This window comes from Eubalaena glacialis, chromosome 9, assembly GCF_028564815.1.
Source record: "Eubalaena glacialis isolate mEubGla1 chromosome 9, mEubGla1.1.hap2.+ XY, whole genome shotgun sequence".
NCBI classification, from domain to species: Eukaryota; Metazoa; Chordata; class Mammalia; order Artiodactyla; family Balaenidae; genus Eubalaena; species Eubalaena glacialis.
Window position 1 is genome coordinate 32,508,284 of NC_083724.1, and position 22,143 is coordinate 32,530,426.

At 39.5% G+C, this 22,143-nt stretch overlaps 2 protein-coding genes across 2 annotated transcripts in view; both read right to left on the reverse strand.

Moving 5' to 3' along the window:
- Positions 1–4,777: 4,777 nt before the first annotated feature.
- Positions 4,778–12,578, reverse strand: CAVIN4 (caveolae associated protein 4). The gene is made up of 2 exons (XM_061201095.1): positions 12,171–12,578; positions 4,778–5,458 (listed from the first exon to the last, which is right to left on the reverse strand). The coding sequence occupies exons 1-2, from the start codon at positions 12,576–12,578 to the stop codon at positions 4,778–4,780; spliced, it is 1,089 nt and encodes a 362-aa protein (XP_061057078.1).
- A 1,529-nt stretch (positions 12,579–14,107) lies between these two features.
- TMEFF1 (transmembrane protein with EGF like and two follistatin like domains 1) overlaps positions 14,108–22,143 on the reverse strand; it is a 97,771-nt gene continuing 89,735 nt past the window's right edge. Inside the window, exons 9-10 of the mRNA XM_061200175.1 lie at positions 17,679–17,837; positions 14,108–14,192 (exon numbers count right to left, since the gene is read on the reverse strand). Coding sequence (XP_061056158.1) covers positions 14,108–14,192; positions 17,679–17,837 — 244 coding nt within the window. The remainder of the gene's footprint in view (positions 14,193–17,678; positions 17,838–22,143) is intronic.

Here is a 22,143-nt window from a genome sequence, read left to right on the forward strand (position 1 = left end):
AGTCCTGGTGGAGAGGGCAAGGCACTTGCTAGAACCAGGAAAGTATCACTCCAAATGAGGCTTCCTTCAAGCACGGGTGAGAGCCACAATGGCTAGACTAGGCAGACCTCTAGTGTGGGAGCTTCTGGAGTATACGCATGGCTCCCCTTTGTTTCTCAGGATATGCAAGGGACCAGCAACAAAGGCTGTCAGAGCAGAGAATAAGAGGGGCATCAGGAGAGTACTAAGAGTCCCCGGACAGGATACCACATTTTCTGTCTCAGTGAATGGCAGGACCACTCACCCAAGTCAGAAACCTGGCTATCATTTGCTCCCTGTCACAAGCCACATCTAAGTTTATCCCCTGCAGAGCTCTGTTAATGCTTGCGGTCAGGTGCTACTCTCATCTGGAAAAATGTAAGGGGCCTAGTAACTGGTCCCTCTGCCCCTGCTGTGTTAACAGAGCATCCTTCCACAAACATCAGTCATGGCACTCCACAGCTTTTGATCTCAATGGCTCTCTATGGCCTTTGACATAAAACCCAAAACATCTTCATACAACCTCTCCAGCTGCATCTTGCCTTGAATTCTGTTATTTAGCTGACTCTTGATTGGTCTTCAAATGGCAAGTGAAGCACCATTTTCTCTAGCTTTCCCTGACACCCCCTCCCCAGCTTGTTAGATGCTCTTCCTCTATGCTCCCATCATCCTTTCTTAGACATGAGGCTCCAATCACATTATGCAATGATGTTGGATTACATGTCTGTCTTCTCCACCAGAGGAAAAGCTCCTTAAGTGCAGGGCCCATATTTTTCATATTTTTCATATCATGATACCTAATGATGCCTAGCACTTGGGAGGCTCCCAAGTGCTGGGGACCCAAAGATGAATAGAATAGAGTTCCTGCCCCTGAGCAGCACAGTCTAGTCTAGAAGACAATCACACAAATGAACTAAAATGTAATGATAAGTGGTATGACTGACGTATAATCAAAATTCTATATCAACATTTTCCATCTCTACAGTTCCATCATATTATATACAGCACTAGTCACATTGCTGAATTTTGGCTTGACGGACTCCTAGAAACAGTGAGTCTGAGATAAGGGCTGGGAAAGGGGAGGGAAGAAAAGGGGAAAGGGGGAAGGGGAAGAACAAGGACTACGTTCTATTCATCTTTGAATTCTCAGTGCCTCACACAGAATCTGGCAGATCAAAGGTGCTATGTATATTGACTATACGGCGTAATTAATCACACCCTTCCTAAGGGGTGGGGGGTAACCAAGGAAAGCTAAAAGAAGGAAATGGACATTATCACTGAACTTGAAACTCATCTCCCAAACCACAAGAGAGACAAACGGCATGAGCAAAAGCATCAAGTGGCAGAGCAGTCTAGGACAGCCCCTGATAAGCACAGCTGATTTTAGGAAGATGCCCAGAGTAAATTCAAAGCCTGAGGATATTCTGCCACTCCATGCTATCCTCTTGGGGATCCTTGGATGTCCTAAGAGACCCACAGTGAAGAGCTAGTTATCCTAGATCTCCTATCCACCCAAGAAATACACTGAAGGATTCTGACTTGCTAAGGACAGCTATAAATCCTCAGAAATCACATAACTCAAAAGTGGTCACAAGAATGACACACAAAACTCAGCACTAAGGCTTATTCATTTTTCATTCACTACAGACCAGATACTAGCATGCCCCAAATTCCAACAGAACTGAGGATGAGACCACAGTGGTCACTCTCCCTAGTCTTGACTCAGATATGCCACAGCAATTATTTGGGGATTGTAATCTATAATATTTTTAGTAGGGTTCAATAAAAGCTATAGAAAACATGTCTCAGAAGAGAAACAGGCCCAGTAATTTCATGTATGGGGACTGCAGAGTTAACAGTGATTCTGTGAAATATTTTATATAACATGACCCATGCTCTCTAGCTGATAGAATCACAGTGAACCTCAGACTATTCTGAACCAAACCCTTATACGTACATGGAAGGCAAACGATAAAGTCAAAATGAGATACTGTAGTTTGGTTTGAATTTTTAATTTACGAAAACTTGTTCAAGGGAGTTTACACACACCACAAATATGCTCTCAATAAGCTGAATTTTCATGCTCCTCTTATCACTATTTCACACTGGGCCCTTTTCTCTAACCTATGACCCAGAACCAGGCCACCATAGACCCTGAGAGGAAAGCCTCTGGATCCATCATGTGCAGGAGACAGAGTTGCACTTCCCTCTTCTCGTCTGTCTATTCTGTAGTAGAGCCTGAGAGTGGGCTCCATGCCCTGGGTGTCTATGGATGTTGCACTGTTCTGCCTCACAGAAAGAAAAGGGGACAAATCCTGCTAATGGTTTTATTTCAATAAACTGTTTAAAATCTAACATATAATTTCAAAAACACAGAAGAGTAAAATGAGCAGAAAATCTGTGTTGTCTGAAACTTTAAAAATAGAGAATGTTGACTAGACTATTCCTTGCATTAAATGAAGATGTATGATTCTGCAGCCTATAATAAACAGACATTCTTTACGTCAAGAGAATGGGGTGAAAGGAGAAAAAATCATGAATGTGGAATTGAGGAATGCTCTAAACACGGGGGGAAATGTTGAGAGACAGAAGTGACACGGAGGGGAAAATCCTAGTGCCAAGAAAGCAGTGTAAGTTACAATGAACCTCTGGGAACATGAAATTGTTCAGCGCCTACCATGATGAAGAGCTGACCAGGCTATAATGCCTTCTAAATCAAAATTCAAACATACCTATGTGGGAAATGTTCCATAACATATCAAGTCTGCTTATATAATGGGTCAGTAAGCAAATGGACTTTACAAAAATTCCTTGACAGTGATATTTTGCTCAATTGATATTTATCCTGTGTAGGGCCAGAAAAAAAAAAGCATATAACTTCTTTACATTCTGCTTAACCTAGAAACATATCTATTATGAGTAGGGTTACTATATCAAATACATGCCATGCTGTTTGCATTCATTATTAGTAAAAATATTTACAAATAGGACACTGACATCAAACTTTGTAATAATGTCTTTTTTAAATTCAAATTTATTATGGCTTTAAGGAAATGTGTGATTAGGCATCCAAGCTCTTTCTAAACTGTAACATTTTAAAAATTATTCCTTTTAAAGTATTGTTCAAAGCTGTATACACTTTAGTTTTCAATAAAAAAAGATAATGAGATTAACAATTCATGATTTTATGTATTCACGCAGAGTGAAGAGGAAATGATGCTGAATCAAACTCTCAAACCCAAACAGCTGGGTAACTGAGTTAAATATTTTAAAGCTGATTTGTGTGTGTGTGTGTGTGTGTGTGTGTGTGTGTGTATACATTACAATTTTTAATTACTACTTGAGCATCCAAAACTGAAAGCTGACTGCTGTCCAAACTCTTCAAATTCCACAATTCCATCATTTCTTTCCTTTTACAAACCAGAAGATTTAAACATACACAAGTGCAGGACCAGTATGACCATTTCTCTTTCTTTAGCAATAATATCTACTTCTAGATTGGCTAGATCTACAGCTAACAAATAAGTGGAATCTGGCTTCCTCCCAAAGCAGTTATGATGAACTCCTAAGAACACTGTTTTGGACGGATGGGCCCTGAGGGGTTCACTCTGGAAATCAGAAGCATCTGAGGTCATTTCCAAGCACTGCACAACGGCTGACTTTAGAAAGGCCTCTAGAAGACACAGCCACAGTTGCAGGCTTCATGCTGCTCAAAACAATGCTGCTCCAGTCCACCAGAGATCTGAATCAGAAGAAAATCAGAAAAGAATTTTCCAGGAAACGTTTTAAGACCCAACTCAAACCCAAGATCTGGTTTTAGTCTTTGACAAAAAAGATGTCACCCAAACATCGACTTTTGATTCCTGATTCTGTGAAAACACTTCTGAAGACCAACTTTAGTGTCTGTCCGACCTAGGTCCTCACTGCTTGGAGCTCAGGACTTTTTCAGAAGATGGAATTATTTCGATTCTGCTTTTGAGGAACCAGTGGGGTTTGTTTTCTCTGGAAATAGCTCTTGTTCTCCCAGAATGTATAACATTTCCTTATCTTCACAACAGTCCTCTGAGATGGGTAGGACAGGCGAACCCTCTCCGTTGTACTGACCAGACCATTAGACGACTTGCCAAGTGGCTCCCTGTAAGCAAAGCTGTGATGCCAGAACTAAATGCTCAAGTCCAGCACTTCAGTGTTTTTATGTAAAGCCATCAAAAAGGGGTGTGACTGCTAATTTACTAAAAAATCTATTGATTTGAACATATAGATAAAATCCACATGTGACTTATTCCCCTTTGAGCTTGGCCACAATATTAATCTAGACCAAAATCGAGAGTTCACTTGCAAATAAATGATGGCCATAAATTTGGCCTTCATTTATTGTAGACTACCGAACACCTAATTGGGCCTCACTAGGAAACTATTTTTCTGATGGGCAAGAGAAAGGAACTTAAAAATCCACAGCTGCCATGAGAGGTGACCTAAGAGAGAAAGCTGATAGAATCATGTAAGTCCTGGGGGAGGGAAAAAAAAAAGAATTCCCCAAGGGAGGGAAAAAAAAGAATTCCCCAGGAAGTGTATATTAATTAAGGAAATGTATATTAATAATTGTATTACCTTTAAAATTTTAAACCTAAGAAATGAGACAGCCATACCATTTATGTTTTCCTATATGGCATATACATGTAAATGACTATACTAATTAAACTAAAACTGTGTGATTAAGGAGACTTACAATTATAATATACTTAATTCCTCTTTATAATTACTGCTTTAAATCTAGCAAAAGAGATTCGTCATCCTCTACTTTCACCTGGGGTTTAAAAGTAACTTTTAAAGGCTCAGGGGTCGAGATTTCCCCGCCTTCTCGGGGAGGATGCGAGGCTCTGGCCTCCTCGGGGTCTGTTTCACTGAGCACTTCGGTGTACAGCTCACTGATGGGGCCCAGAGACTCGCTCCTGGCAATGATGTCCACCCCTATCTCCCTGACCTCTTCGGGACCTTCGGCCACAGCGCAGTCTTTAGTTTTCCGAAGGCTACGCATCTTAAAAGCTTCCTTTGAAGGCGCTGCATTAGAAATAGATTTCTTAAACCTTTCCCCTGACTGCTTCAGCCTCTCCCCCGACTGCCTTAACCTCTCCCCTGACTGCCTTAGCCGCTCTCTCCTCTCTGGTGTCACTATTCTAGTCCTAATTCTGTTCACTTTCTTGTCAAAATTCTGCCGTGTCTTCTGCATGTTTTCTTTGGAAAAGGCCTTTTTGATATTATCAATGCGCTCCCTGCCTGACTTTTTAAGCCTGGCAGATCTGCTCTCTTCAACATAATATTCTTCATCCGAAGACAGATCAACTGGGGGATCGAAGATATCGTCCTCCTCCTCTGGACCCTCAGCAGTCAAGCTTCTGTCTTTCATGATAGACAGGGACGTTGGACACTGAATATCCTCCTGAAGGAGAGAGAAAGTGAGCATGTTAGCGATGGGTTCTTTGACCTTCCGGCCACGCCTTTTCAATCTCCTCCACGGGCTGCTTATCCTCCCCCCGACTCCTTAAATGCTGGCATTTCTCAGGGTTTCTTTTTCTTCATCTCCCAAGCTCACCCCGAGCAAACTTATCCACTGCTCTACCTTCAAATCCAAGCAAGCAGACTCACAAATCTTTTACCTTCACCTCTCCCCTTCCCCTAAGATGAAAACCCATTTCTAAATGTCAGACAGACTTCTCCACCTAGATGTAACACAGGAACCTCTAACTTCACATACCCAAAAATCAAGGCCCAGCCATCATCCTTTCCTGGACCTCTCAGCACCAATACCTCCAGGTGCTACCCAGAGAAACCTCAGAAGCATGGTCCCAAATATCCCCTCTCCTCATCCCATATCCAACTGGTCACTAAGCGCTGTCGATAATATTGCTTAATAACTACTAACTCCTCTGTTCCCGCCTCCTTCCTCCTTGCCTCTACGAATGTCTTAATTCAGGCCCTGTCATCTCAGGCCTGAACTCGTGCAATACCTATACCTCCAAAACATCACCAAAGTATTTCCTGAGAAATGTTTCTAAAACACAGCTCTGATCGCATGCTTTCTCTACTTTAAAACATGGGGGAGCTCACCAATACTCACAGGATAAGAGTTCAAATTCTTCAGCATAATTAGAAGGCTCTTCAGTTTGAGCAAAACCTACTTTCCCACTCCTCCAGTCCAGCGACACAACCCGAGTTCCTTAAACACATACTGTTTTCATCCCTGCATGCCTTCATAAACGTGGTTTTTGCTACCTTTCACCTCTTTCCAGCTTTGTGAATAAAATCTTTCTTCGAGTCAATTCAAATATCCCCAACTTCCCCCAGAGGTCAAACCTGTCTCCAATTTATACCAAAATGACACGTGCATTCCTCTACTTATAACATTTATCACAGTCTGAATTGAATTAGAACTCTATTCATTTATATATGTCTCCCTGAGGCCTTCACTAAATAATAGTTTCCATGAAAGCAGAGATGTATCTTATTTATGTCTTATGCCTGGCATCTATCAGAGTGCCTTGTACATCGTAGGTATACTCAACAAATGACTGTTGGAACAAATAAGAAGCATACGCCTTCATTCAACAAATTGTTACTAAGCACCTACCACGCACCAGTCACTAGTCTAGGAACTGAGAACCTCCCGTGAATAAAACAGAGTAAAAGAACTTGTATTCTTGAAGAGAGAAATAAACAAGTTACTTACATAGTATGTTGGATGGTGATAAGCATTAAGGCGAAAAATAGAGCAGGGCAGGGGGATACACAGTGACTGGGGAGGATGCTCGGAAAGGCCTCACTAATAAGGTGACATCCAAGCCTAGACCTGAAGGTAATGCATATTACTGGGAGGAAACGAGAAACAGCAAGAAAGGCAGTGTGGCTGAAGCAGAGTGACCAAGGGGCAAGAGGAGGAGAGAGGGTAAGAGAGGTAGTGGGAGGGCCAGCTCACGTAGGGCTCTGTATCTGATCATAAGGACCGTGGCTCTTATTCAGAGTGCGATAGGAAGCCTTCTAAAAAGTTTTGAGGAGGATAGTGACATGATTTGACCCATGCTGTAAAAGGGTCACCCTGTTGAAACGAGGCTATCGAGGGCAAGATGAGAAGCAGGGATAGCAGTTAGAGACCACTGAGCTCAATCAGGTGAGAGATGGATCAGGGTGTTGACAGAGGTGGCGGCGAGAAGTGGCCTGATTCCAGATCCACTTTGAAGGTAGGAGCCAACAGGATCTGCTGCTGCTAGATTGAGATGTGGAGAGTGTCAAGGATGATTCTCTAGTCCAGGGCCTGAGCAGCTGAAGGACAGATTAGCCATTCACTGAGATGGGAAAGGATGGGATTTGAACACGCTGACTTTAAGATGCCCACTGTACATCCAAGCAGAGATGTTGAGTGGGCAGCTGAGTACATAAGTCTGAGATTCAGGAGAGAGATCTGGACTAGAGATAAATTTAGGTATCATTAACATAAAGATGAAACTAAAAATCATGAGACCAGATGAAAGAGATCACCAAGAGATTGAATGAATGGGTCTACACTCCATTATTCAAAACTCCTTGGAACCAAGCTACCTTTCAGAAATCAGAATATTTCAGATGTCGGGAAAATAATATATTACATAACATTCCCAGTGAGATCTTGGGAAGAAACCTTTTTGTGGCAAAAAAATACAAATATTCACTCTAAGGTGGGACAAAGAGCATAAACAGCCTCATGCTACTTGAGGTTGGGTTTTGGCATCCACTGAGTTCAGGTAAAGCTAGGTCTTGCTGTCAAATAAGTTACGATAAAAATTTTATTTTTACAGATTTTTGAATTTTGGTGTTATTGATAGATAAATGGATTTTGGACCTGAAGATAAGAAGGAAGAGATGAGGGACTTCCCTGGTGATCCAGTGGCTAAGACTCCGCACTCCCAATGCAGGAGGGCCCGGGTTCAATTCCTGGTCAGGGAACTAGATCCCACATGCCACAGCTAAAAGTTCACATGCCACAACTAAAGACCCTGCATGCTGCAACTAAAGATCCCTCATGCTACGACAAAGATCCCGCACGGGGCAACTAAGATCCCGCATGCCGCAACTAAGACCCAGCACAGCCAAATAAATAAATAAATATTTTTTAAAAAAAAAAGAAGAAGAAGAGGAAGGAAGAGATGAGGAAGAACCAAAAAGGAGAAATATCAGCCAGTGAGGCAGGAGGAAATCCAAGAGCGAGAGGCACCCCTAGAAGCCAAGGGGAAAAAAGTTTCAAGAAGAGACGGAGGGACCAACTATGTCAAATGTGTCAAATGGGTAAGGACTCATCAAATTGGATTTGGGAACATGGCAGACACTGGTAACCTTGAGAAGCAGGCCAGAAACATGGCTGCTAAAGGACCCCAACTTGCTATTTAGGGGTTATTTCTAAAACTAAACAGGAAAAACTTTAAAGATCATGAGATTTTTAACTGAACCCACGAGTTGAAATTTCTAAAAGAAACTGTGCTCCTACTTGAGATCCAGATTAAATCTGTTCAACCAAAAAATTTACTATGTAAGAAATACATTTATACGTATTCCAAAATCTATCATCCTGATAGTGAAGAACGTATCCCCAGAACTTTACTTCTCTGGATACTTATTTAAAATTAAATTCTTTGGCTACAGGATTAGAGAGTCTAGGAACTTAAAAAAAAAAAAAAAAAAAAGGCAGGGTGGGTATCTCATAGCTCTCTGATGAATCAGAAGCAGCAACATTATTCCTCTCCTTTCCTGACACCTACTACAGGGAGTAGCTTCAGCAGCACTGAGTGGGTGGGTATGGACTGAGTAGGTATAATTAGAAAAGAAGCCAAACAATAATTACTGTTTCATAGGGAAAAACCCTCACAATCCTGCTGTGAAGAAATCAGTTATGGCTTAACTCAGGAATCACAAACCCTTCTTCAACTGCACAACAAACTCTACAAAATCAGGCTTAAAAACAAAACAAAACAGGGGTAGAGACAGAGAAAGTACCTGCTATGTAAATCTATTTGTTGCAACTCCTATGAGTCAGAGATACCATGAGTTAGTGGTGAATACACTGTAATAATAATTGAAAATTATAAGGCTGAATTATAGTTGATTTCCAAATACAATTATTATACATTTTTTCATGTAAAATTCTAGGTAAAAAGATGATTTTTGTAACAAAATGAGTATTATGAGTCAGAGTATAATGGCCTTGATTATCAAAGTAATACTGCTAAGAGAATTTCGAATATTTAGAAGTCCGGGACTTATCATTAGGGAATGGCCACATACCTCATTTGGGAGGCACGGGCATGTGGTTAGTAAGCAAAATTGTTAGAAGACATGGTAAGCCTCCTGGCTTTCTTTCATGGTGAGGAGGTCACTAAGGTGAAAGCATGTTCAAAGAGAAATCATAATTGTATGATAAAGAGCAGATAATTTTTTTCAATGCCAATGTCCAGAATTAGGTGAAAGCTCTGCCGTACACAGTGGTGGGAGATAAAATAGCAATAAAGACTGCCACCAAAAGATATATCTAGGGAAATCTTTTTGAGGAAAAACCCAAATCGAAATGAAAGTATACTACAGCTGAATTACTCAGCTTCAAGTTAATTTTAGTAGAAGGTACAATCTCAATATAGCCACTTAAACATATTAACTATAAGAATGAATTATAAGAATTTTGGGAGTTCCCTGGTGGTCTAGTGGTTAGGATTTGGAGCTTTCACTGCCGTGGCCTGGGTTCAATCCTTGGTTGTGGAACTGAGATCCTGCAAGGTGCGCAGCTTGGCCAAAAAAAAAAACATATATATGTATATATATGCACACACACATATATATATATATATGACTTTTAACTGTTAAGCAAACCCATATGAATGCTGTATACAGTGTTCTAATATCTAATGAAATCATTGAATCCATTGGTATTTACTTTATCTTTTCTTTACATGCTCTCCCATTACAAGAGATAGCCACTGCTTATTGATAAAGTGCTGCTTACTCTGAACAACTTAATTTCAGACTCTTCACAGCATTATGTCTCTCACTAGTGCCTCTCGCTTCCTTTTTCGTACCATCTTCTATTTATTCAAGTAACTGTAGGCGCTCAAAGAAAAAAAATAGCAACTTTCAGGGAATAAACAGGTGAATATAGAAACAACTTTAAAAAAAAAGAATTATGTCAATAGACAAACAAGGGTCAATTAGAACTTCTCAGAAACTCCTCTGCTTTCTTTAGCCTTTGTAAATCTTGATTGTTAACCTGGTCTACTCTTCACACAAAGGTTCTCAGGAGAAATGCTGGATACCAAGAATGTTTCCTGGCATGCCCCATGCAAGTGGAGGGTGAGTTATGCCCATTACTGTTAATGCCCATGGAAAAGCGAATTCAAGAATGGATACTACATTCTCCAGTACTAAATTTAGATCCCCATTACATATACTACCACTGGCTTCTGAGAGTAAGATGACTGATTTTTGTTTTTTCAAAAATTTAAGTCTGGAGAAGGACTTCCAGGGACCTGGGAGGAGAGGGAAATGGTAAAGGCCTTCAGATGGCATAGTCGAACTTGACTACCTTTGAAATAAGCAACCCTCTCTCTCCTCCCATTCTTCCTCCTAAATAACCAACAGGCTCTTAAATACAGATCCAAAATACCACTCTGCCATCCCCGTGTAACCTTATCAGCCAACAGTGGGCTACGGAGAATTGACTAAAGTGTAAAGAATGCCCCGGGAGTTATGGCCCACATCCCTGGTATCTTACAAATACCTGCCAACTGTGTTCCTATTTCAATTTGCTTTTATTCTTCTAGGCCTTTTCCCTATGCATATGGGCATACATTCATTTTAAAAATACAGTGTGATAACACTGCATATATGTACCAATGAACATGCCTGCACACATTCCTGATTTTATGCTTACAACAAATTCTTTGATATTAAATTTTGGGGCCAGAAGGTTTGCGAATTTTTAAGGTTCTTAACACATACTACCAAAACCGCCCTCCAGAAATGTACCATTTAATATTCTACCAGCAGAATGTGAAAGTGCTTATTATTTCCTACTCTTAAACTCTGTGAATATGTTTCAGTAACTGCAAATATTTACACAGGTGAAAATGGAATTTTGCTCATTTACTTTGTCTTTTGTGAACTAACTGATAATGACTTTCCAATTTTTCTACCATGAAAGTTCAACTTTTTCCCTTTTAATTTGTAAGAGTTTTTAAATATATTATAGATATTAGGCATTTGCCATGGATGTATTCCTATTTCAAAAAATATGAGTATCAAGTGCAGAGTAAGATAGGAACTTATTAGCTTAACACACAACGCCACACAAAAACTATCATGTAAAATCAGCTAAGTAGGGACTTCCCAGGCGGTCAGTGGTTAGGACTCTGTGCTTCCTCTGCAGAGGGCACGGGTTCGATCTCTGATCAGAGAACTAAGATCCCACAAGCTGTGCGGTGCAGCTAGAAGAATTCAACTAAGTAAAGACTTGGTAATCAAATATAAGGAATTACTTATGTGACTCCTACATTTATATAACTATAAGAAAAAGAACAACTGTCTGTTCATTAAGAAATAGACCGTTTGTCTTATTATTGTGACTTATACATTATTATAGGTAAAAATTCCAATAGACAAATTATATTCTGAAAAGTTTACATTTTACTGCTTAGGGCTTTCTGGGTTCTCCATAATAAGGGAAAGAACCACACTGCAGGGCCTCAGTTTCTTTTTCTCTACAACAAAGAGGTGTTTTAAACTGGAGGCTTCTTAGATATCTTCTAGTCCTAACCTTCTCAAAGGTTTTGAGAGGGCATCATGCTAATATGGCTAATATGCCAAAAGCGGCTTACCAATATTAAGTTTCAAAGGCAAGAAATAGACTCAGCTATGATCCACAGTTCATATTACATGAAACGGTTGAGAAGCTCAAAACACTGACATGATAGTATACCAGTTAACATAGAAATGGTTTTATCCTGAGATCTCTGATGATACAGAACTCCACCACACGCATATACACAATAGTTACCATGTGACAGGTCTGATAAGACCTGTTGGCCATTAAAGGATGCAAGAGATAGCAGTAATCGAGCTAAACACAGGTGCAAGCTTACCTGGAATATTACCACACGGAATTTGTTCTTCTTCATCATTTCCTCTTGCTTGGTTTCAACTTTTTTGACATGAGTTTGTTGCTTCTCCACTCGGGCCCTCACTTCTTTAATGTGAGCACTGATCTTTCGCGTTTTCTCCAACAACTTGTTAATGACATAACTTGTGTTGCTGTGTGACTGCGAAAACTTCAGCAGGTCAATCTGGACGGACTTTATGGCATTTTCCATCTCCCTGTGTCTCTCCTCTATCCTCTTCTGGCTGGCCTGCACGCTGTCCACGATGGCAGCTACTTTGTCCAGCACAGTCACGATGGTAAAAGCAGCGTCTTGGTCTTCATCTTCTGTCACACTCGACAGGCGATTCTGGTGGATTTTATCAGCATTTGAAGCAGACCCATTATGTTCCATTTTATTTATTTCTCAGTGAAAGATGTCTTAGCACAATCAATTCTGGCACTGAGAGCAAAAAGTTAGCTTGATAACAGGGAACAGGGTTGTTTAAAGGGTTGGAAACCCCACCCCTGGAGACTGGTCAAGTATTTGTAACTACAAATACCCATACGTGACTGTTCTGCAATATGAACCCTTGCAAAAGCACTGGGTGCTGTTCCAAACATGCTTACTGATGACTAAGGGACTCAAATAAGACTGTGTGGGTAGAAGAGGAAAGCTTTTTTAAAAAAAAGTTCCCTAAAGCCACCATGTTACTAATATTAAGCCTAGAAGCCAAATAACCAAAAAAGCAAACTCCAAGCGCTGGGTGAAGCTTCTATCTTTAGACAATTTCAAGCAGTATTTGTAAAAGCAAATGGGAATTTTGAACTGAAATCTGCTTTTTCTATTAATTTCACATATTAAACGTACTGATATGTCAATATCAAAGAATGCAGTAAATAAACACACCAAAACAGAGGCCGTATAGTGAAAACATTATATTATAACATGCTTTTCCAAACCAAATATTAAAATTAATATTTTGAACATATTCTTAAATTCTACATGCATACTTCTGAATACCTAAACTACATGTTAAACAGCTGAATACATTCTATTCACACTTCAGATCTTTAAACACCAACAATCTATTAGTATAGCTATTACTACAGGACAAATTTGGATAGAGGTCTTAGATGATTTTTAAGCTCATGTGAAGAGCACCAATCGTTAACAATCATTTTTGCATTTATTCACAAACACTGATACAATTGGTTTATTTATGTTAAAACAAATATTTCTTTAAAAATGAATGTGTATAGAAGTAGTTTAAATGACAGAGTAGGCTTTATTCCAATCTGTTTGTTAAACAGACTATTTTCACGACATCTAAATCTACTTTTCAGTGATCCGTTCCATCATTGCTACCATATACTTTTAAAAATTCAGAATTATTTTTTCAAAGAGAGAAAGGATCAAATTCCAGTCCATACATCTTATAAATATTTTACATCTAACACACACAGCTTTACAATTCATGCGATAGGCAGTGTCTAAAAAATCCGTTAATAAATCTCAAAAACATTGAAATGTCTAAACACAGAGTCTTCTAGATTTTTTTTTGTAAGAAAAGTAATCTGTAAACATCTTTACCTTCAGTTCATGCTTGGTCATTTGCTGTGGTCATTGTGGAAGAAGTGGGTCTGACTTTATAACCATTTGTGAAGTGGTCCATCTTTGCAAAAATATTACATTCCATGGGTAAAGAACAAGTCTTAGAATTACCATGTGGTACAAATTTGTGAAATCAATTTCTGTATTTAAAAACATAAAACAAAGACTACTAAACAGTCCAAAACTGTTGTAGCTGAATATTCTAAATACAAGCCAACAGTACTACACTAAAAATGTCCAAAAATAAGGCCTCTGAAATAAATATTTCCATTCTTTAAAAAAAGACAAATGTACATCACATGGTCAGTGTACATATAAAAGTCATCAGTTTAAACCATTCTGGATGATGTATCTGAAGTAAAATGACCTAGGTTTTGCTTCTGTCGTCGTCCTCTATTGTTTTTAGGGCATTTTCTGTTGAATTAAGAAAAAAAAAAAGAAAAATGTCATTTTGTTTAGGATATTTCAAATGTTTCCAGAGTAACACACACTTCACACATAAAGCCATATGGCATGTGACCACATGAAAGGGAAACAGACGCTATTTGATGAGAGACCAACGTGTCAGACTGCCATCTTCTCTATAAAGCTGGGAGGTGAGAGGGTTAGATATATGATGCAGGTATGAATACAAATGAAACTCACTCCTGGGGTCTCCCCTGCTGCATGTGCATCCCCGAGAGGAATCCCCACCCTTCTTCTGGCCTGGCGGCTCCCAAGACACAGTGACTGCTAACATATAAACAGAAAGGCTCCTGGCTTATGTACTTTCCCTGAGCATGATGACACGCCCAAAAATGACAAGGACAGCTTCAATGAAGGAGAAATCAGGAAGAAATGTGCTTATTAACCTCAGATCAGAATACACAGGAAATGCCTAGCGATTTTAGACAGTAACTAAGAAGAAGTCATTCCACACCCTGCTAGGGCACACCACAGAACCCAGAATAGAACTGCCCTCCGGGGCATAAGGGATATTCCTCGACTCTGCTCTCACTGTTCCGTACATGTTCCTCCGTGGGGGTATAAAGCGCATGGTGCCGTCACTGCTCTTGTGCCTGCCCACTAGAATGCAAACATATCAGCTCTCACTGTGCACAAGGTGCTATGCTACACAACATGGAATAAAGAGACTGAGATGAGTTCCAGTAATTCTGAGTTTGGGCTCTGCTAGAAACTAGCTGTGCAACCTCCTCTTCCTATAAGCAAAATATTAAAGTTGGACGAACCTCTAAAATCTCTGCCAGCAAGGAACTTATAATCTAATGGAAAGAAAGTCTTGAGAGAATGAGTGCTTCTACTGTAAGGTTCCAGGTTTTTATTCAGTTTCAAAGAGCACTACTTTGTCTTGACTTAAAAGCCTCGATGGTAACGCTTCCATCTTACATACTGTTTTTCACAAATTTTATCTTACTCATCCTCATAAAAACACTTGGAGGTAGACAGTGATGGAATCATCTCCATTTCATAAATGGGGACACTGGTTGAGAGGGCAAGCAACCCTCTGCAACTGTCACAAACTCACCTTGACATTGGACAAGTTCCAACTTCCCAGGACCACGGTTTTTTCATCTATACAATAAAGGGGTTTGGCTAAGGTGATGTTCAACATGAAAGAAGATTACAAGCATAAAAGAAGAAAATTTCACTTATGCAGTCTTGATAAGTGGGTCAGTGAGAACATCCTTTTAAAGGAAGATTCCTCATATGTAACAGCCACCCCAGGATAAGCGAACAGCTGTCCCGTAATGGACTATGTGGGAGAGGCACTCCTTAAAAATGCAATGCAGATAAGTCCAAGTGCATAATTATAATATCCTAAATCCACATGAGCAAGACATTCTAGAGGAGAAAATACCACAATAAAAAGCCCTCAGGGAGAGATCTATGATAAATTCAATGTGATGACCCTTCAGACATAGAGATGGAGGGCAGTGAAGACACTGTAACACAGTTAAAAATAAATATATGGCAATGCTGACATGTCTGTGAAGGCAGCAAATGCATTTGGGGTATAAATTGGGGGGGTACTACCTTGAAAACTACTTGCCGGGTATCTTTAATTTAGTCGTTGAGGATTACAGCACAGTGAGAATCAAAGCAGAGAGCTGGACAAAAGGCTGGATAGGATTTGTAAAAGGGCTGAACTATCTCTGTGATCTTGGCTAAGATACTTCCCATCCCAGGGCTCCAGTTTCCTCACTTCTCCAGAATGAAGGGGTTGAATGCAAAGTAACTTCCTGCTGACTTTAACACCCTTTGATCTTAAAGATGGCACTATCACTGGGCCTCAAAATCTTCCCTTACCTTTACCTTAGTACCTTATTTCTTTCGTTCATCTTCCAAATCATCTATTACTCCACTCCTGCTTTACTCTAATAATGTCCTAAATGGTCTCCCCCAACCTCACACTTTCTCTCCTCTGGTGAATTTTTCAGATGACACTCAGATTAATGCTCTGGAAAAATGGGTCATACCAAGTCCCTCCCCTGTTCAAAAACCCTGAACCACTACAAAATCAGGTTTGAACCTTGCTCCCATGCAATGGTCATACTTGGCAAATATATTTCCCAAGATGACTCAACGTAGACCCTCCTCCTCTTGGTGGTTCAGTGGAAAGAGGAATGATTTAGGAAATGAGGCAGCACCACATCCAAATCCAGACACTTCCACTTGCTATCTGGATGACCACAGGCAAATTACTTAACCTCTGAGCCTATGTTAAATAGCCACAGGCAGCCCTGCTGTTACATGGTAGTTTTTTTTTTCTATTTTCTCTTTGTGCTGTCATTATTTTTTATAATATTATGTATCTACTTTAATCTACTGTCAAATTTTATACTCAGTAGTCTTGCCTAAGGGCAGATCATCTGTTCTACAGAATAAAAGTCCACTGGCTTTAGTGCTTAAATTTTATGAAAAATATCTGCTACTCAGAGAATATTTTTTATCATTTCTAGACTTATCATTTTCGCTCCAGATGGCTGAGACCACTGAAGATCTGCTTCTATCCAGACTTTGGATAGAAGAGCCATAAATCCATTATGGCCTGCCAATATCTGCACTTGATAAATTCCAACCCTCTGCCCAGAATAATACAGAAGAGTATAGAGATGATGTTTATGGGACTCTGAACCAAGCCTTAAAGGAAGTAGGACAAAGCAAGCAAGAAGAAAAGACATGAGACTGGTAAGCATAAAGACAAGATGAACTTAATTTGCTTTGATTTCTCCCAGGTCCAGTTCAGTTCTGACTTACATATTTCCACTCCGCCTGGAAAACACCCATTTTTAGGCTAACTGCACTGCAAACATGTCCTTTAGTTTGGGGGTTAGTTATGATAAACTCCAACAGTTTTAGTTATGATAGAGAATTTTGAAGTTTAATATTTATGACTGTATTCCAGAAAATGAAGTAATGTTAAGACAACATATAAAAAAGCAGTTTTCTTTAACCTCTGATTTCTTCCCTTATTATATTTACTATGGATAAAGTATATTCTTAGGGCATAAGACCTAATCAGTTCTGCAGGACTTAAAAAGTTTCTGCATGGCTCTTACGTGCATGTGCAGACCATTCTGCTACCATCGCTGTCCCTAAATTCAGTGCTTGAAGCACACACATAGTTCTAAGATCTCGAAATTCCTTTATGCCACTGAATATCCTCACGCTTCCTCTGCTTGCAGCCTGTAACCCTGGGAGTGAGTTCTTGACCAAATTCTAAAGCAGCAAGACACTGAGAGGTCAGACCTACATGGAAACCTTAGAGAACTGATCCTAGGATTTCTTCCTAATAGGCTGGTGGACGTAAAGTCCCTATCATTTTGAGTGTTTCAAGGTTCTTCTTTAACAGCCACCCACCTCTAATTGAAAGTTGGTGTTTCTTAGGCCATTACCTACCTTGTTATGCACATGACAATTGCTACTATAATGGCAATCTGTACAGCTCCAATAATTGCTGCAATAAGAACATGAGTGAGCTTTTGCCTACTTGGCACTACATAGAGAATACTAAAGTCTGTCTTTTCACAGTGCTGTCCAGTGTAACCAGATTCACATCTGAAAAAGGGAAAAAAAAGGATGCTTATAAATTTCAATAATTCCAGGTTTTAAAATTAAAACATACAAAAGAATGACACACTTAAACAAAAACAGCAAATCAGGCACTCTCCCACCATCTAAAAAAAAAACATTGCCATCATTGTATTTCCTTCTATTCTTTCTAATATGACTATTTTATAAAGTGCTTCTTCCACTTATCATTATATCACATTCATTTTAAAGCTGCTAAGTAGTCTTTATACTACTTTATTACTGCCATTTAAAAATGGATTCACAATATCCCATTCAGTGGCTATAATACAGCTAACTTATCTATTCCTTGCTTTTAGACATATCAGTTATTTTCCATTTTTCAGAATTATGAATTAGGTGTGGTGGATATTATGATGAATGTTCACTTTTCTATATTTAGTGTTATCCCTTAGGCTAGATCCTTGGAAGTGGGATTACTGAATAAATAGGTATAAACATTTACAGTTCTCTGAACATAACACCAAATTATATTCAAGATACTTTTCAGTACACATAATATAATTATTTAAAATGCAGGGGGGGAGATGAAAATAAGTTATTAATGACAGAAACACAGCCAAGCAGTCAAATAGGTGCGAATCTTAGAAATTATCTGAATTCCAATTAAGAGTAAATAAAAAGGCAACATCAGGTGATGATAGTAATTTGACAGGGGGAAACATTTAAGATACTTAATAGAAAATTCACATTTTTTAGTTGACAGAAGCAAAATGTGTAAATTAGCCAGCCTTCGGTTAGAACTGATTAATAAAACATCTGACGTATAAGGATATTTATTAATGACCCACACTTCATTACAAAAGAATAATTTTTAATAAAACACACATAGCAAGAAAGAAACCTGGAAGCAAGTAAACGGGGGAAGCCAGGGGTGATGTGAGTCCACCAATCCTACCCTTGAGGTTCCTAGCCGCCTGCCAGAAGGTTGCACACTGGGTTCTAAGCTTCCTAGCAGACAAAAAATAGTAGTACAGTAGATATACAGATCAGAAAACATAATTGAGAGCCCATAAATACACCCATACATCTATGGTCAACTGATTTTCGACAAGGGTGCTAAGACAACTTGATGGGAAAAGAACAGTCTCTTCAACAAATGGTGCTAGGACAATTGGGCATCCACATACAAAAGAATGAAGCTGGACCTCTTTCTCACAACATACACAAATTAACTCAAATGGATCACAGATCTAAATGTAAGAGCTAAAACTACAAAACTCTTGGGGGGGAAAAAAGGAAAGTAAATATTCATGACCTTAGATGAGGCAATGATTTCTTCATATGACAACAAAAGCAAAAACAAAAAAGTTAAATTGGGCTAAATCAAAATTAAATCTTTTGTATATAAGGACACTATCAAGAAAGTGAAAAGATAACCCACAGGAGAAAATTTTTGCAAACTATATTATATCTGATAAGAGACTGTATCTAGAATATATTAAAAAACTATTACAATTCATTAACAAAAAGACAAAAAAATACAAAATAGGCAATATATCTGAATAGACATTTCTCCAAACAAGATAGATAAATGACAAATAAGCACTAACATCATTAGTCATCGTGGAAATACATATCAAAACCACAGTATGATGAGGTATCTAATATACCCATTAGAAATCAAAAAGTCAGATAGTAACAAGTGATGGCAAGGTTACTGTAGAGAACATAAAATGATGCAGCCACTTTTGATAATAGTCTGGCCGTTCCTCAAAAAGTTAAACACAGAGTTAGCATTTAGCCCAGCAATTCCACTCCTAGGCAATTACCCAAGTGAAATTAAAACATATGTCCACACAAAAACTTGCAAAAAATTATTCAAGGCAGCATTATTCATAATAGCTAAAAAGTGGAAACAGTCCAACTATTCATCAACTGGTAAGTGGATTAAAAAATGTGGTATTACCCATCCAATGAAATATTATTCAGCCACAAAAAGGAACAAAATACCGATATATGCCACAACATGGATAAACCTTGGAAACAGTATGCTAAGTGAAAGACAGAGAAGACCACATATTATATGAATATAATCCACTTAAATGAAATGACCAGAATAGATAAATCTATAGAGATAAAGTAGATTATTGGTTGTCTAAGGCTGAGGAGGATGGGGAGATTTGGGAGTAAAAGCTAAAGGGTATAGAGTTTCCTCTTGGGGTAATGAAATGTAAAACTGACTGTGGTGACTGCACAATTCTGTGAATATACTAAAAACCATTGGATGAAGGAAAGAAGGGGAGAGGAGAGGAGGGGAGAGGAGGGGAGAGGAGAGGAGGGAAGGGGAAGGGAGGGAGGGGAGGGGAGGAGGGGAGGGGAGGAGAGAGTGAGGGGAGGGGAGGGGAGAGGAGGGGAGTGACAGGAGGGGAGGGGAGTGAGGGGAGGGGAGGGGAGGGGAGTGAGGGGAGGGGAGTGAGGGGAGGGGAGGGGAGGGGACTGAAGGGAGGGGAGGGGAGTGAGGGGAGGGGAGGGGAGTGAGGGGAGGGGAGGGGAGTGAGGGGAGGGGAGGGGAGTGAGGGGAGGGGAGGGGAGTGAGGGGAGGGGAGGGGAGTGAGGGGAGGGGAGGGGAGGGGAGTGAGGGGAGGGGAGGGGAGGAGGGGAGGGGGGGAGAAGGAAAAGGAAAAGGAAAAGGAAAAGGAAAAGGAAGAGGAAAAGGAAAAGAGATAAAATCACTGATACAAAATACAATCTCCACAAAATGAAATCAAGCCAGTTGTTCAAAAGAATCACAGTAACTGGACAACTACATGTAAAAGAATAAGATTAGAACATTTCCTCACACGATATGCAAAAATAAACTCAAAATGGATTAAACCTAAGCATAAGACCTGAAAACCACGAAACACCTAGAAGAGAACATAGGCAGAACACTCTTTGACATAAATCGTAGCGATATTTTTTTGGATCTAGCTCCGAAGGCAAAAGAAATAAAAGCAAAACTGAACAAATGGGACCAAATGAAACTTAAAAGCTTTTGCACAGCAAAGGAAACCATTGACAAAACAAAAAGACAACCTACTGAATGGCAGAAAATATTTGCAAATGATATGACTGATAAGGAGTTAATAACAAAATATAAAACAGCTCATACAACTCAATATCAAAAAAAAAAAACAATCAAAAAATGGGCAGAAGGGACTTCCCTGGTGGTCCAGTGATGAAGAATCCACCTTACTATGCAGGGGACGCAGGTTCGATCCCTGCTCAGGGAACTAAGATCCCACATGCCATGGGACAACTAAGCCCGCATGCCACAACTACTGAGCTCACGCGCCTCAACTAGAGAGACTGCGTGTCACAAACTACAGAGCCCACGTGCCCTGAAACCTGCGTGCCACAACTAGAGAGAGAATACCCACACGCCACAGCTAGAGAGAAGCCGCGCACTGCAACGAGGAGCCCTCGCGCCACAACGAAAAATCCCGCATGCCTCAACGAAGATCCCACGTGCCAAAACTAAGACCCAATGCAACCAAAAATAAAAATAAATTTTAAAAATTAAAAAAAAAAATGGGCAGAAGACCTGAATAGACATTTTTCCAAAGAAGACATACAGATGGCTTACACATGAAAAGATGCTCAACATCACTATTTATTAACAAAATGTAAATCAAAAAAACAAAAAAAAATGAGATATCACCTCACATCTGTCAGAATGGCAATCATCAAAAAGTCCACAAATTACAAATGTTGGCAATGATGTGGAGAAAAGGGAACCCTCCTACACTGCTGGTGGGAATGTAAATTGTGCAGCCACTATGGAAAACAGTATGGAGATTCCTCAAAAAACTAAAATAGACCTACCTTATGACACAGAAATTCCACTCCTGGACATATATCCAGAAAAAAACAAAAACACTAACTTGAAAAGATACATACATCCCAATGTTCACAGCAGCACTATTTACAATAGCCAAGATACGGAAGCAACCCAAGTGTGCATCAACAGACAAATGGATAAAGAAGATGCGCTATATATATATATATATACAATGGAACACTCCTCGGCCATAAAAAAGAATGAAATTCTGCCATCTGCAGCAACATGGAAGGACATAGAGAATATTACGCTTAGTGAAATAAGTCAGAGAAAGACAAATACTGTATGATATCACTTATTTGTGGAATCTAAAAAATAAAACAAATGAATGTAGATAGCAAAAAAGAAACAGACTCACAGATATATAAAACAGACTCACAGATATATAAAACAAACTAGTGGTTACCAGTGGGGAGGTGGAAGGGAGGAGGAGCAAGATAGGGGTAGGCA

Bases quoted from the DNA above. Each gene is read 5' to 3' on its own strand.
- CAVIN4 (XM_061201095.1), bottom strand. From the start codon at position 12,578: ATGGAACATAATGGGTCTGCTTCAAATGCTGATAAAATCCACCAGAAT. The intron at 5,459-12,170 runs GTAAGCTTGCAC...TCTCTCCTTCAG, and splicing joins TCCGTGTGGTAATATTCCAG to GAGGATATTCAGTGTCCAAC.